Below are 17,551 nucleotides of genomic sequence, written 5' to 3' on the forward strand. Positions count from 1 at the left end.
CTTATTTAAGGAAGCCCCTTATTTTACAAAATATATGGCTTTTTTTTCCCCCAAATACTGTACATGTATTCTTTGAAAATGGCTCAGGTCAAATGCAGCAGAAATTTACTTCAAATACAAGTACATGTGCAAATACTCAGTCCACAGTTAGCCTTCAGGGCATAAACTGAGGAAATGAGAGGCAGCTCCTCTTTACTCCATGCCCTGAAGCTCTGAGCACAAATTAAAGGATCAATATCAACGCTTTGGCTGAATGTCTGGTCCATCAGCAGATGCGCTCTCTTCCACAATGTTCTTAGCACAAAATTTTATGTCACATTAAAAAGGAAAACCACAAAGGCCTTACCTTATTTACTTTCAGATTCGCAGTTATGTGAGTAAGCATTAGCTGCCATGCAAACACACTGTAAACGGTCTGGGTTAATCTTTTGGTTCCTTTATTCACCACTGACAGTCATGCGTCTTAAACAATCAGTAACAATTTTAAGGTACACAATGGGTTTATGAAGTGTCATTCACAGTGTTTTATGTAACTGGTTTCAATAGAGGTACCACTCAATTTTTATGCCAGGTAAGCAAAGCTGTTTTAAAGCCACGACATTCAGAAATCATGCCCTGAAGGCTTTATCCCCACCAAGAAAGCAGCAGCAGAACTCCAGCCCTGAAGGAGAGCTGCTTTTCCAGGGTCTTGGTTAAACTGGAGGCCAGTCACTGTATGTATGATACGGCTTTCCTGTTGTTTCATGGAAAGAATGCTATCACAAGAGCATTTAGTCTTGTCTTTGAATAAAATAGAATAAGATCCTAGAACAAATTAATAAATAGAACAATCTGTCATTTGTTCTCACTGCTAATAAGCATTAATTCTAAATAAGTCATTCTATTTTTATTCTTAAGATTTAATGACCCAGTACAATGATGCACACATATCTCTAACGAAAGCACCTGCTATTTTATTGGCCTTACCAAATGTTATTCCTAGATGTAATCGCCTACTAATGAAATCACTGCTTTTCACTTTGGGAATCAGAGACACAAAACTATAGCTCCCCAGAAAAAACACATTATTGTCTTAAGCTAGGAGCACAAGCGCTTTCCTTCTATCCCCTGAAAATTTCATAAGAAACATTTGATAATTAGTGAAGAAACCACTTATCTCAATAAATACATTTATATTAATGAAAAGGAATAAGAAATTGCCAAGGCTAGATTCGTCAGTGGCGGTCGGCGGCCTCACCTATCAGTGTGTGAAAGACGGCAGCGATGGCCCCTGCCACCACCATACACAGGACGGCTTTGGTCCTGTCTCTCTTGCTGTTCACAAACACCAGGCCCACATTTTTGAAGTCACTCATGGGACCCGTGAAGAACTTCATGAGGGAGTACGCCAGCCCGTAGCTGGCCAGCATCTCGACTGCATCCTCCTTGACAGCAGCAATGCCCCGGTTCAAGGCCTGGGAAGGGGGGGAAAAACCCACAAGCATTAGAAATGTCATCTCTTCTCTGGGGAATCATACCTCTAAGATGAAACTCAGCAGATCACGTTTCTATAGAAACACTAAGCAGCTTATAGGGTGCATCTCATGTAATTGGATAAAGGTGATTGGTTTTCATTTTCATCTACATCAGCTTCAGTTTGAGTTTCTTTTTGTGAAGGAGATACCTGACCACTGCAGTTAAAATAATAGCAAAACACCAACAAATATTTTATGCTAATATTGAAAAATAATTCTAAGAAGTTTTGGTTAAGTTGATTTTAAAAAAAAAATAAAAATGTTAAATTTTGTTTGCAGGCTGAATTGACATAATGGCAAGAGACATTCTGAAAATGAGTCTAACAGTTTATATCAAGGGGATGGGTTCTTTTTTCTTTAAAGAAGGGGTGGTGTGTGTGTGTGTGCATGTGTGCACATGTAATCTTAAATACTGTGTATATGTTATGTATTCTTCATAGCAGAGCTCTATGCTATGAAAAAAGGTACTGAAAGAATTTATTATATTCTTCATTCATGCATGTTGTTTACCTGATTCCTACTATATTTTAACCTGAAATACATTCCTGAGCTCTACACAGACAAATATGAAAAGAACACCTTTAGACTAAAAAACAAATGTTTTTGGATAATGGTTGTGCAGGAAGATGCAGTTGTAAAATACCCTGACTACTTTAACCATCCTCCAAGAGAGACGCTCTTAGGCACTGCAGGCCTTGGTGGGATGGTACTTCCAAACTAAATTTCCCACCCCGAAGACAAATCAGTAACAGCAGACCAGTGGGAATGGATGTCCAGGTAGAGAGAGCTTTCCGACTAAAATGCCTCTAGAACATTGCATCTGTCATTAGGAACAGGAAACTAAGCAGAAGAGTCAGCTTTCTGTATAGTTATATATTTTTAAAAAATAGACTGTTTTTAAGGCAGTTTTAGGTTCACAGTAAAATTGAGCAGAAAGTACAGAGCATTCCCATATATCCTTTGCCCCCCACAAACACGGAGCCTCCCCTGCTATCAACATCCCATGCCAGAGTGGTACATGCCTTACAATCAATGAATCTACATGGACACATCATTATTACTCAAAGACCAGACAGTAGTCCCCCCTTATCCTTAGGGGATACATTCTAAGACCCCCAGTGAATGCCTGAAACCATGGAAAGTACCTATGTTTTTTCCTATATATACTATGTTTTTTCCTATATATACATACCTATGAGAAAGTTTAATTTATAAATTAGGCACAGTAAGAGATTAACAATAATAATCAAACAATAATTATTAACAATATACTATAATAAAAGTTTTATCAATGTGGTCTTTCTCTCAAAATATCTTACTGTACTCCTTGTGATGAGGAAGAGATGAAGCAAGACGGTGAGAGATTTCATTACAGTACTCGGAATGGCATGCAATTTAAAACTTATGAATTGTTTATTTCTGGAACTTTCCATTTAATATTTCTGAACCTTGGTCAACCACGGGTAACTGTAACCATGGATAGTAAAACTGTGGATAGGGGTGACTAGTGTAATGTAGTTTACATTAGGGCTTACTCTTGGTATATTGTACATTCTGTGGATTCTGACAAATGCAGAATGACATATATCCACAACATATTTTTAAGAAAAAAGATATGCTAAACTCTTGGCCCTGCCATTTGTCACTCATCCAATAGAGACACAATCACATTCATAGAATTCATAGTCAGTCTCTGCTATGTAAACTGAAAGAAGAAATGAAAGAAATGCACTTTTCCTGTCTATTTCCTATTTCTATTAATCAAGATAGCTGTTGATAATTTTCCCTACAAATATATGGTTATAGCCATAGTCTGAGAGCTGCCTTGCTATACTGGGTAGAGCTAATCTCAACAATACCAAAGGAGCCAACGGGTGCTTGAAAGAGGAAAGACTGAATACAACAAAAGATTCAAGAACTAATCTTCAAACATATATAAGAATCATACTACATTATGACAAAACAAAGTAAACTCAATCCACCATTGTGTTTCACTGAATCTGATACTATAGACTGTAAGTGTATGGCAGACACATCTGATAGCAATAACTTCAGCATACCCTGAGAATGACCCTGCATGGTAGATGCACCTGATAAGAATAACAACTTAAACATACTCCAAGAATGCTGACGCAGCTGATCTACATAAACTGCATGCTTTTTACAAATGGTAGCAGCTCTCCTGTCCGGCCTGCCACCGCTGGACTTCTCTGTATGTAAGTCCCCTCAGTAAACAGGGTTTAGGTCTCATTCACGGGCTCTGGGTCACTTCTTTGGCCTCTTGAACACGGTGCCATCCCTACTGAAGTCAATATGGGTCTGACACGACAGTAAGGTACATTATTAGTTATACCACTAAGAAAGAAAAAGTGTTCCAGCTGGGTGCGTTGGCTCACTTCTGTAATCCCAGCACTTGTGGAGGCTGAGATGGGCAGATCCCTTGAGGACAGGAGTTCAAGACAAGCCTGGCCAACATGGTGAAACCCCGTCTCTACTAAAAATACAAAAATTAGCTGGACACGATGGCGTGCACCTATAATCCCAGCTACTCGGGAGGCTGAGAGTCACTGAACCCGGGAGGTGGAGGTTGCGATGAGCTGAGATCATGTCACTGCACTCCAGTCTGGGCAAGAGTGAGACTGTGTCTCAAAAAAAAAAAAAAAAAAAAAAAAAAAACCAAACCAAACCAAAACAAAACAAAAAACCGTTCCCAATTATAATTGGATGTCATTGATTGTAAGATGTAACCAGATTTCAGAGTTACTAAAATATGGAGGTGGAAGGAGTGTGCCTCAGAATCTATGAAAGGAGGTATTTCATGTTACACTTCAAGTTATTCCTTGGTTTCAAGGGCTGATCTAGGCTGTGGTCCCTACATGTAATCCAGTGTCACAGACTCTGGCAGAAGCACAGGCAGAGCTACTCGGCAAAACCCGACGGCTTCACATTCTGTGCCTTTGTTTCATTCCTTTACCAGGAGACACAGCTGGCTGGCAGAATGAAAACTTAAGAATTGACATTCTCTGCAAAGCACTGTTAGGAAAAAATGTATTTACAGGAAAATATCAATGTGAAATATAATTTTTAGAAAAATCTAGAATAAAAATGTATGCTAGCCGTAGGAACTCATTATCATTTTTCTGACTCGGTATTATATAAGCTAGCTTCTGATAATTGTTTCCAATTTTATCTCTAATTGTTTTCCTTTTTTCTACTAATAACGGTGAAAACTTCCATAAGAACCTTCTTAGCCTCTGCAGAGCACACCTGCCATGATGCCTTTCTTAGAAACAAATTTTCCCTGATGGAATACATTAACACCCTAAAACACAATAAAAATCAAAAAGCTCCTTTATAAAGTGCCTGTGCTCAACAAACATCTCTAGTCTAAGGCCTCCTCCTATCTATGTGCGAAACTCACCACTTGACAATTTACCCAATTAATTCCCTTTGGCCTTCTGTAGGGGACACTATTGGTGTCTCACCCAGATCCCCTATCCTTTACCTGGCAGTGGACCCATCCCCAGATGTTGGGAATTGGCCACTAATGGCTCACAGCTGTCTTCTTGTCAGGGAGACCTACTCCCAGCCATTATGCATCGGTGAAACTCATCTGATGCATCCACCATAGTTCCAGTCAGCACAAAGCCACTGGCTGATTTTATACACTGGGGTGTGTAAGATCAGTGTCCCTGCCTCCAAGTGGGACCACTGTGGTACAATTCATGCTCCAGAGTTCTCCCTGGGATCAGGGTGAAGCCAGTCTCCAGTGGAGACCACATCCTCTATGCACTTTTCCCCACCACCTATCCTGCTTCCTCCTACACACACAGGTTTTGTTTCTAGAGAACTCCATTTAGGACAGCTTCTAATCATCTATTTCTCAGACATCAACAATAGCATGTGGTTTGTTCTTTCTCTTTCCCAACCTTCCCAAAATCTAGGATTGTCAATTGTTTACTTGTGCTTATTGCTCGAATGTGTTAATCTTGGATGGTATCTATTATTTAGCAAAAATTTAAAAGCATCTCATAGGGCACCTAAATAATGGAGGACTAGACATTTTATGTGTCTTCTTGGCAAAGCATTCTTTTTTTTTTTTTTTTTGCTAAAAACACACCAGCCTGGGCTGAGGCATCCACTGAAATGCCTTCTATTTCCACCAACAGTTCCCGGACTTGAGTCCTCAAGCCAGTGCTGAGGCAGGTGGGAAGAGAGAGGGCCCAGGTAATGATAGCTCTGTCAGTGAGACAAAGTGAGAAAGTTTCATTTAGCCCAACAATTATGGTAATTTGAGGAAAGAACACAGGGTTTAAAGCCATGCAAGCTTGAGTTGGAATCTGCTTCTATCACTTAAGCGCTGAGTGGCCTTGGCTAAAATACTTATTCTCCCTAAAATAACCCAACTGATTTGAGAAGCAAGGTAGGTAGTGCACAGGGCACGAAGCAGTGGCTGGCTGACAGGCGCTTGAAAGCAAGGATTTTTGCCGCTTTTGTTTACTGCTGTTCACCTACCCCCTTGTTGCCAAGGCGACATTGTAAACACTCCATTATTTGTTGAATGAACGAATGAATTGGCTATTTTCTACCACGAACTTAAGTGTCCATACTAATTGCATGAACTAATTTTTAAAGAAACACTTCTTAAAATCACATTTTACCTGCAAGATGTTATTGCTTGTAAGAAATGCCATTGATTTCGTATTTTTAATGACCACATTAAATATACACATTATTTGAAAATCATCCCAATTTCAAGAAACATTCAAAAGTATGAAAAAAGCTGCAGAATTGAGGACATGAGCTACATTCATATTACTAGCACTTTGTTATCCCCATCTGGAGCAAATGTTTCCCCCAGTGTGTTCGCTGCTTAGTTCCATGTTTTCTTTTGATACCAGAAACATTCAGTTATCATGCAGTCTGTCAATCATTTTATGGAGTTTGTTTCTATGCTTTTGGATTTGCCATTCTTACTCCGCCATAGATAGGATAAATTTGTTCTAATTTATGGCTTCACTTGCACACTTTTTAATCTTCCTGAAACTTATGAAGTGAGTTATGGATTAAAACTAATTGTCTCCAACTAGTGTATTACTTCAAAATCACTTATTGAATAAACCATCTGTTGCCCATTTATTTGTGATTTGTTCCCATTCATTATTATTATTATTATTTTTTCCTCGAGACACAGTCGCGCTCTGTCGCCCAGTCTGGAGTGCAGTGGCGTGATCTCGGCTCACTGCAACCTCCGCCTCCCAGGCTCAAGCAATTCTCCTGCCTCAGCCTCCCGAGTAGCTAGGATTACAGGCGCCCACCACAACGCCTGGCTAATCATTAAGTTACTATACGTCCTTCAGTCACCTACTGTTTGCTTTATCTGTCTCTGTTTGCTCACCCTGTTTTTCTTCATTGCATGTTCACTTCCTAACATTGTATCACATCTTTACTTGTTATTTATTTTCTTGCCTGACTGCCCTACCTGAATGTAAGCTCCAGGAAGCAGAGACCTTTGTTTCACTGCTACATCCCCAGACCTACAACATGGGGGGTGGTAGGGCATCTCAAGATAGATGATCAATAAATATTTGGAAGAATGAAGTAAAATGTACACAAATAGAATAAACATTTACTGTGATATGTACTGAAGACAAAAAAAATACATAGGTGCCCCTTATTCACAGAAAGTATGATTCAAGACCCCCAGTGGATGCCTGAAACCTCGGATAGTACCCAACTCTATATATACTATGTTTTTTCCTATACATACACACACATAAGTCCCCTTTTTTTTTCTTTTTTTGAGATGGGGTCTTCCTCTGTCACCCAAGCTGTAGAACTGTGGCAAAATCACAGCTCACCCTGCAGCCTCAACCTCCTGAGCTCAAGTGATCCTCCTGCCTCAGCCTCCTGAGTAGCTGGGACTACAGGTGTGCACCATCACATTTGGTTAATTTTTTACTTTTATTAATTTTTTTGTAGAGATGGGGTCTTGCTGTGTGGCCCAGGCTGGTCTTGGCTGAACTCCCGGGCTCAAGTGATCCTTCTGCCTCTGCCTCCCAAAGCATGATAAAGTCTAATTTATAAATTAGGCACAGTAAGAGTAACAACAATAACAATAAAATAGGACAATTATAACAATATACTGTAATAAAAGTTATGTCAATGTGGTCTCTCTCTCAAAATACTGCACAATTTTCAGACTGTGATTGACTGCAGGTAGCTGAACCTGCAGACGTGAACCCATGGATAAGGGGGCCTACTATGTGCCAATGGCTGGACATTTTTTGCAGGAGCTTATTTAGGTAGACAAGGCAGCCCCTCTAGAGAGGTGACGTTTGAGCTGGGACCCAAAGACCAAGAGTGAGCCAGGTGCATAAAGAGCTGGAGGCAGGTACAGGCCTGCAGGAGGGCTTAGTATATTTAAGGAACAGAAGGGAGGCCAGTAAGAGAAATAGAGAGGTGTAGAAGGTGGGTTTGGACAAGCAGGCAATGCTGAGATGATTCTAGGTGGCAGTGAAGAACATGTATTTTGCTGCAAGAGCAGTGGGAAGCCATTAAAGGTCTGGGCAGAGGAAGGACAGGGGCTGCCACTGGCCTTTGTGATAGAAGTGGGCTGGAGAGGGATGCGAGACACAGAGGCCAAGGGCCCTGTGGTAACCCAGGCCAGACAAGGTGCGGCTTGGCCGAGGGCGAGTAGTGGAGAGGGAGAGTGGCCTGACTGGAGAGCTTGTGGGAAGGAAAGCAAATGGGTGTGGCAGGGACTACACTTGGCTTGGGTCCCGATGCCTGGCTCATGCTTCCCACGTTTCTTCCCAGGGAGCAGAGTGTGGGCAGGGGGCCGCCCCCCACATCCTCCTGGGCATGAGAAAGAGGGAGAACCTGATGATGACTGCTGAGCTTTCTGGCTTGAGTCACTGATCAAGTGCTGCAGCAATTTTCTGGGTTGAGGAAATGAGAGAGGGAAGGTTTGAGAGGAAAAAGCAAGAGCGCCATTGGCAGCCTCATATTGGATTTGAGATGCCCATTAGGATTCCAAATAGAGAAGTTGTATGAGAGAGTCAGCTCTGTGAGTCTGGAGTCCAGAGGGTCGGTCTGGGCTATGGATATACATTTGGAGGTCATTGGCCTACAGATAGAATTTAAAGCTAGGGGACTGAACAAGATCATCTAGAAAGAACAGAGATAGGAAAAAAGAGTCCACGATTTGGCCCCACAGCACACTAGGAGTAAATCTAAACACATGAAGGATGTGGCGAGCCTTCTATGTCATGCCAGCGTTGTGACAGTGCTGTAGTTCAGTTACTTAGATAGGAAGTGCTCTTCAGGTAATGTCAGTCCCAAATACTGCTGCATCTCTAGCCAAGAAGATGCAGGTCTGGTAAAGGAAGAAGGTGCTGTGTCTGGTAAAGAGGAATAGCTATGGTCACGAAATTCAGCAAAGAAAGTGTCTAGGATGTCTCCAGCATGAATTAGGCCTTGAGGCAGACGGCCAAGACATTCACCAGGGCAGAGGTTCACTGTTTAAAGGCGAGTCTCTAAACATTCATGGGGTTTCCAAAGTAAAGACACTTTGCTTTAGATTAGAGCCGGATTTAACAGCACTCCAACAATTGTAAATATGAAGCCGCCCTTTAATCACAGCCTGGGTCTGGCCCCAGGTGCACGGCACAAGGCATTTCAGATCAGTCTTCTCTACACAATGGGCACTTAGCGATGTGGAATGGCTGACTTAAAAACATATCTGGGGTCGGGTGCAGTGGCTCACGCCTGTAATACCAGCACTTTAGGAGGCCGAGGCAGGTGGATCACCTGAAGTCAGGAGTTTGAGACCAGCCTGGCAAACATGGCAAAACCCTGTCTCTACCAAAAATATAAAAAAAGTTAGCTGGGCATGGTGGGGGGCACCTGTAATTCCAGCTACTCTGGAGGCTGAGGCAGAAAAATCGCTTGAACACGGGAGGTGGAGGTTGCAGTGAGCCGAGATTGCGCCATTGCACTCCAGTCTGGGCGACAAGAGCAAAACTCCATCACAAAAACAAAAAACAAACAAAAAAAAACCCAAACATATCTGGGTCCAGAAAGTATTGAGTGAGTCATGCAAGCCCTTCTATCTCCCAGTATCTACCAGGTTCACTGTGTTCTGTTGCCTGATTTTTTTTCCACAGTAAGTTAACAAAACCACAGGATATTAAAAAGTAAAAAATATAACCTCCACGGAAATGTTTACCAAATCCCACAGACATGAACTGATCTCCCTGGTATGAGCTGTCTAGATCATTAAATCCTAAAAGAGACGCCAACATTGTAAACTTCAGATCTAGAGACCAGAAATATCTTTATACTGTATCTGAGATTCCTCAGGACAGGAGGCACCAATTCACCCCAATCCTGCCAGTCATTTTATGCTAATGCTAGCAACAAGCATTCCTTGCAAGTGGGAAGGAGTGCTGTGCCCCTGGGGCACGGGTCCAGGTGGTAACCCATCCTCGCTGAGAGGAGTTCTGGTGTACAAGCTGCTCAGCTCATCTCCTGTCTGGGAAACCTATGAAGCACTGATGTGTAGACAGATTATCTTTTGGGGTTCAGTACATAAGTTGGGCCCATGAGCCCACCCCGGCCACAGTAACAGAGTGGTCCCCTAGTCTGATTCCTCTGGGCCTTTGGAGGAGAATGTCCCTTTCCATGCTTCCTGCAGGTTCCATCATGGTTATAAGGCCCTGGGCAAAAGCCCTGCAGTCCCGCTCCAGTGAACAGCACCTCCCTGCCTCTGCCACTTGTGTTACCTCCACCTGAGATGGCACTGCGTGGCCTTTGACTGCTGCTGTCACCCAGCAGCTGAAATTCCTGGCAACCCCAGAGCTGGGCAACAGGAAGATGAGGGCACCTGCAGCACCCGGCCTGGGGTCATCCTGATCCTCGCAGTCCTGGAGGTAGCTGTGCATTCTTGCTGTCCACACCATTCCAGCCAATGCATCTCTGCTCTCCTGTAAACTCCCTGCTTTTTTGAGATTCACACCCCTAGCCATATTCCTCTCTCATCTTAGAGTTCCAAATGGAGAAGTTGATCCCTTCTAGTCCCTTAGATTTTCACTGGGGACCCTGCCACTTGGCTCAGAGTCTCCTCTGCATCTCAACTCTGCAGGGAAGGCATGTCAATATCCATCTGGTCAACCCACCCAATGCCCTCTGAGTTCTTTGACCTCCTCCACGCCAGTGACCTCTACTCTGCTTCAAGTGCCCACTCTTGTGGCCACACCTTTGCCTCCACCATCCAGAGTTGCTCCCCTTCTCAAATTTCAGTTAAAATCTCCGGCTGCAATTTCTGCCCTTTCAGCTCTATTTCTCCCACTCCCTCGATTCTAAACTTCATTAAGCTTGTCACTCTCTCGACTCCCCACTTTCCCTCTCATCGCTCCTCCTGTCTTCCCTTCCTTACTACTGCAGCCTACACTTCAGGGTCATCACTTAACCCCACTCTTGCCAAAAACCACAACTCGCTGCCTGCAAATCTCTAGCCTTGGATTCACCTGACTGACCTATTCCACCCTTAACTGTATTTGTAGAATTCTACTTGGGCTTTGAGAGCTGCTGGAAACGAATACACAGCCACACGGTCTGCTGCCACTGTACAATCATGGTCTCCAACGCCCCCTGCATGCTGTCAGCTGCCCAGTTACCCCTCTAGTCTTTCCCATTCCCTGCTCTCAGTACTCCTAGGCTGGGAAGACTTTGAGATGCATTCCTTCTTACTCAGCAGATAACCTCACCTCTTATTCATCTGGAATGTGGAACCCATCAGGTAGAAACTAAATTTCTTATTGCTTCTCTCTCTGAAACTACAAAACTCAACAAAACACATCTGACCTAAGCTCTTCCTCACCTCCTCCCTCCTGTCACAAAGGAAAGGCGGGCCTGACCAGGGTGAGTGTGGGGCCATCCATCTGGGGCTCTACCTTTATGTTCCTCTGACCATTTCAGGAGCCCTGTTCAAATCCACCATCTTCCTCTCATTTTTGTCTGATCTTTGCTACTTGACTGGCCTTCCCATCAATGTTTACACAGGCAAAAGTCTCCTCCATCCTAAAAAAGAAACCCTCTCGACTCCCAACGTCCTCTAGTTCCCACCCTCTTTCTTGTCTTCCCTCCTCTGTGCTCTGCAGCCCCCTGTGCAGATCCGAGACTCTGTTATCGCCCTCGTCAAGGTGTACAGCAGTTACCTGCTTACCTGACTGCCCATATCACCAGTCTGTTACCTCCTTGAGGCAGGGACTGGGCGTATTTGTCACCAGTTTTTCTGCATTTACTTAGCACAATGCTTGAAACCCAATACATGCACAAATGAATGTGTATTAACTGTGATACAAAACTTATGTCTGGTCATTCATAAATAAAATCTTCTAACTGTAGGTTTAGACTTCTGGATGAAAAACCCATACTTTTTTGGGTAGAATCTATGAACTTAAAATATGCAAAGTGCTGACAATGTCACTGTATCTATTCATGTAGTTCTGATCGTTTCTCAATAGATGGGTAGGTCTTCCATGACTACTTCCACCAAGCCACACTGAGCACCCAGTTGGCTGCTTAACTGTAGACACACGGACATGAACAGAATGCAGCAATGGGCCACGTAATTAGCCTCCTTGGTGTAAAGCGAAAGTAAAGATTTTTTTTCAACTCTTTTTGGATGTCAATTGGGATAGAGGACAAGCTGTTCCATTATGGAGTCAAATCTTGTAACAGAAGTTAGTTGCCATGAGGAAGAAATCAGAAGTTCACATTCAAAGGATAACAGCTTTTTTTTTTTTTTTATTTTTTCTGACCAGACCCTGGAGAAGCTCAGTGTGCTGCTGACAGAGAACCACGTTTCACTGTGAATGAAGGGTGCCTGGATGGGCGACAGGGCATTCAGGAGAAGTGGCTGTGCAAGTCAGGACCTGCCAAGGGCTGCTGGGCCCTGACCTTGTTATACACATTCATGACCACATGGTTAGAAAATGAAATCATGGGCCAGACGTGGTGGCTCACATCTGTAATTCCAGCACTTTGGGAGGCTGAGCTGGGTGGATTACCTGAGGTCAGGAGTTCAAGACCAGCCTGGCCAAGGTGGCAAAACCTCGTCTCTACTAAAAATACAAAAATTAGCTGGGCGTGGTGGCACATGCCTGTAGTCCCAGCTACTTGGCAGGCTGAGGCAGGAGAATCACTTGAACCCAGGAGGCGGAGGTTGCAGTGAGCTGAGATTGTGCCACTGCACTCCAGTCTAGCCAACAGAGTTAGACTGTATCAAAAAAAACAGAACAAAACAAAACAAAATCATGTTTCTCATATGAAACAGCTTTTCAAATTCTTCCACAAAAAAGGGTGTCCAGTTGAAAGCTGATACTGTTCCCTAAAATAGCAAGAGATTATTATGTGACATGTTGAAAGTTGCATTTTTGACTTTCAGTAAGATGAATAGTTCCTTTACTTGCCTCATCCTGGACTAGAAAAAACAATGATACCTAAGAGCCAGGTAATTATTTTGTCTCGTTCAGAACCAGCCTGGGCTGCCATCTATGTAATCCTTTTGATAAAAGACAACTCCTCTGTCTACAGCTTCAGTGATCTCATTATACTTACGATGACATCAAGGAAACTGACCATTGTAGTAGACGAAATCTAGTTTTAAAACCTGCCTTACACCCTCAGTCGTCAGAAAATGTACATGTGTGGACCCGTGGAAAAGTCAGACGTACATGTGCAGGCACAGTTACCTGTGGGAAGAGCTTCTTCCAAAGACATGGAGAATCAGCAATTTCGGATTTTGGTCCTCTCAAGGAGCCTGGGTTCCTGTAATTTTCCACTGTTATTGTTCTGTTGGTCTGAGTTTTGAAAAGTGGCTTGGGTTAAATTGGATCATTTGTCTTCCCGGTAGTTTTCCAGCCATGCTTTATTTTCCCAGGGATCTATACAGCTCTAAATGAGACTCCCTCACTCTGTTTAGCTAGAGCTTCAGCCAAGAACTTCACGCCCACACATGAGGTTGTGGTTCAGGGGGAGCAGCAGTCAAACGGAACCTGGTCCCTTCAGGAGTCAAAGTGACTGCTCTGTGTGGTGCTGTCCATATTTAGTGCTTCCTGAAAACCCCAAGACAACATTGGGCAAGTCCAAAATACAACAGTGGTGTTTTCAGTCACCTCCCACACCTGGAGAGGAGCTTCCATTAAGAATAGGGACAAACAACCAAGCACGGTACAACGATGTTTGGCTAACTCACCTTTCTCCTGTTGGTGTCTTCAATATGTCAGGAGAAAACAAAAAGCATTTTCCTGTATGACCTCTTAATATGAAAATATGCTCCATCATGAAAGGGTAGACTTAGTGTCATAAGACCCTCTTTGAATCCTCCTGATCTCTCATGAAACATGAAGCTTATTCACCCAGCTAAATTTAACCTCAATTCAAGATGGTAGAAGGCCTGACAAGAAAGGATTGCTACCATGAAAGTTGTAGTGTATTTAAACCCCAAATCTTCCTGTGCCATTTAAGAATGCTTATTCCCCACCTCAATCTCACAGCTTTACTACATTTCCTAATTTTTTATACTTACAAAGAGAGATGGTTCTCAAATGATATTGCTTAGTTAACATCTCAAGATTCTGCCCAGATTTTGAAACAGCACCACCAACTCCATAAACCACAATCTGGAATACAGGTTTATGTCTGGGATCCTGGGAGTCTTTTAACCAACTCTCCCTACCTACTGTCTCCCTGCTTGGTAGTAGATTTTTTTCTTGATGACCCCAGTGCCTTAACTGTGGCTGTGGACCCTAAGCAGCTCAGAATCTCCATCCCTTCTTCTGACTTAAGTGCAACTTCAAGCTGTGTCGTCTACCGCCTTCCATGGATGTTTATAAGTGTGTTTACACTAAGCAAAAAAAGAGTGAAGGCCAATTTGCATTTGGACCTTAAGAAATCCAGTGACCATGATAATGATGATGATGATCTCAGCAACTAGCACTGACTGAGTGCTCACCCTGTGGCAGACAGTATTCTAAGATCTTACCTTCCCCTGACAACACTGTGAGGGAGATATTTTTATTCCCCAGTTTACTGGGGAGGAAACTGATGTATGGAGAGGCTAAATCACTCATCCAGGGTGGACACAAAGCTCAGAGAAAAATCCAGAGAGCTTGGCTTCACAGCTAGCGATCCTAACCCTCATTCTATTATACTAAAACCAAAGTAAAGTAAAACCCTTTACGTTGAATTAGAGATTATAGTTGATGCTAAATTCTGTCTACTAGCAATACTTTAAACAGAGAGGACTAGCTATCAGATCAAAGAGGACTTTTGACTAAAGACTATCTTTACAAAAAATTCCACAGATCCTAAAGATTATTTTTTAAACAGTACTATACAACAAGCATTACGGCGCAGATGCAAAGGCTGAACTGAGTGTGACTAAAGACGTATTTAATATATCTGAGCCATGCCAAGAAAATGAGAATAAAAGAAATCAGGTCAATTATATTGTGCAATCATGACTGTGAAGCTTGGTGAAGAGTTTGAAACCTGTAAATCCAGCACCACGCAGGCCATCTTGCAAAGCTCATGCACCTTCTCATTGTCACCAGTGCAGTGGGGATGCCAAGAGAACCTCTACAGCGGCCTACTGAAGATGAGGACAAGAACCTCTAGGGGCTCCTTTTGTACATGGCAGAGTGTATTATACAAGGATCTTTAACTCTTCCAAAGTTTTCTTCACTTCTCAGCTGTGGGGTTCATTTACTTCTGCATGAGGGATCCGTTAGAACTCACTATTGGTATTTATGTAACTGGCACGCATCAAGTTTTGTGAATGAGTTCTAAGGGTCTGGGGCACTTGATCTGGTTGTTTTTAGGAGGTGAGAGAGAGTTAAAAGCAGTCATTAAACAAGTTAGTCTGCTCAGCCCATGACCAGTCTCACTGAGCCATTTGTTAGGAATCAGTAACACTGCCTATAACTATCAGGACAAGAGAGGACACTGTGGCACAGAAGAGGGTCACCACCATTCTACACACACACACACACACACACACACCACATGGAGATAGGAATCTCAGCAAAATTAAAATAGCACTATTTTACTTAATTGTGACAAGGCTGTCTTCAACATTTGCTTTGCTGTGTGCAAGTAGGAATGTCATTACCTTGCCATCCCATGCTACTGTTACTGGTTTAAATTATTGATGCACAGTATTCTATTGATGCACAGTATTCTAGCTGAAGTAAAATTGTCTCAAGGAATTAAGCTGTTTAGAACACAATACAAGAAAGGACAAAGGATATGATCATGGCACCCCAAAAATTTGCAGAGTCAACAGTTTCACTGGTTGTAACAGCAATTTAATAGAATTATATGTCCTGAATTTATTTTGTCTTTACAATGATATCCATGGTTTATACCTAAGGTTTTTCACCTTAAATAGTGACATGATAATGTAATAAGCTAGAGAATAATGTGAATAAAATTAAAGTGCTTTGAAAATTGCTAAAGATGGGAAAACGAATTCATTTTTATCACTTGCTATTTCATGCATACGTGATACAGGAGGTAGTAAGTGCCCATGCTGTGTTTTCACTCTGTAAATCCAGATTCACTGTGACTCAGACCTTGTTTCTGAAAATTAGAGCAGCTGAAGAGTTGTCTTGCTCCAGCCCTTTCACCTACACGGGTAAGGGGACCAAGGAGACCCAGTGAAAGGAGGCAGCTTTGTCCTCCACCTTGCCCTCAGGGCCCTGGTAGAGGCTGCAGCATCAGAAGGCGTATTTGTTGGTGGAGTACATGAATTCATCCAAGAAACATTTACAGAACCCATGAAGAATAACAACCTCTTACATAGGCGGTACTGCACATTCTTGAACATGACTTCACATGTTACCTTATTGGTTTTATCTAACAAGGTAACAAGGTAAGTTTTATCTAACAACATAATAGGGTAACAACTAAAAATTCCCATGATGTGGATAAGGAAATTGAGGCTCAAAAAGATTCCATGCCCTGCCCTAGGTTCCTGGTTAATATACGGTGTTACCAAATAGAACCAGTGAGACTGCCAGCCTGCCTGGTGCTCCTTCCTCTGCGCCTCAACACTGGACTGAAGAGGGTGGGGCGGCAGGGGCAGGATAAACACGTCTCTACCATCATCAGACTAGCAAAGCTGGTGAGTGGCGGTGCACGGCCTCACACAGAAATGCTTTATTACCTACCCAGGCAATTAAGTAGGAAAAATAATTATCATTAAAAGAAGTGGTTATTTTAAAGTCATGGCTACCTAGTTTGGGGAACTGTAGTGCCCTCATAAAGAACGTAAGTCATGTGGTTGGAGGCATTTCCCTCTAAACAGAGTAAGGAGCAGGGTCATGGTATCTAGTGACAGAGTGTTGGCCTGGCCAACCTCTACCTGGAAGTCTGGGTAAAGAAATCCTACAGGACAAGCAGTGCAAGAACTGCCAGGACTGAAGCTTCCAAGGAGCTCCCCAAAGAAAAGGAAGGTAACTCAGTGATGGATCACTCTTCTCTGCCTTCTAATTCTCACCTAAAATGAGCAAGTGAGGCCCTAGAAAAGGCACTTGCTGAAGTTAGTACAACCCCCAATCAAGGCTCCAACAACTCTGGACAGAGGAATATTTGAGATGTGCCCACCAATAGCAGGACAGTGGACTGAGGAAAGCTCCACTGGTCAGCACTCTTCCAGTGACTCTGGATACCACCTTCAATCTGCCGCGTGCGGTGGCTTGGACTTTTCCTTCATTTCTGCTCATTTTTCTGACAGCTGAGGTCTGAGAGCAGACAGTGAAGCTCTCCCCCAAAATATCCACTGCCCAAACACAGTTATTTAAGCCTTTTTGAGATCTGTGAGATTTCTACTCAGAGACCTCAAAACAAAAAAGACGAATATCCATAGGTACAAGTACTAAATCCTACCAGGTGATATGGTTTGGATGTTTGTCCCCTCCAAATCTCACACTGAAATGTGATTCCCAGTGTGGGAGCTGAGGCCTGGA

General features: G+C 42.9%; 1 protein-coding gene across 1 annotated transcript in view; it reads right to left on the reverse strand.

Annotated features, from left to right (window-relative positions):
• The window catches only part of ANKH (ANKH inorganic pyrophosphate transport regulator), a 160,684-nt gene that overhangs the window by 58,066 nt on the left and 85,067 nt on the right, over positions 1–17,551 (reverse strand). Inside the window, exon 2 of the mRNA XM_003821942.5 lies at positions 1,238–1,454. Coding sequence (XP_003821990.1) covers positions 1,238–1,454 — 217 coding nt within the window. The remainder of the gene's footprint in view (positions 1–1,237; positions 1,455–17,551) is intronic.

The sequence above is a fragment of the Pan paniscus genome, chromosome 4 (assembly GCF_029289425.2).
Source record: "Pan paniscus chromosome 4, NHGRI_mPanPan1-v2.0_pri, whole genome shotgun sequence".
NCBI classification, from domain to species: Eukaryota; Metazoa; Chordata; class Mammalia; order Primates; family Hominidae; genus Pan; species Pan paniscus.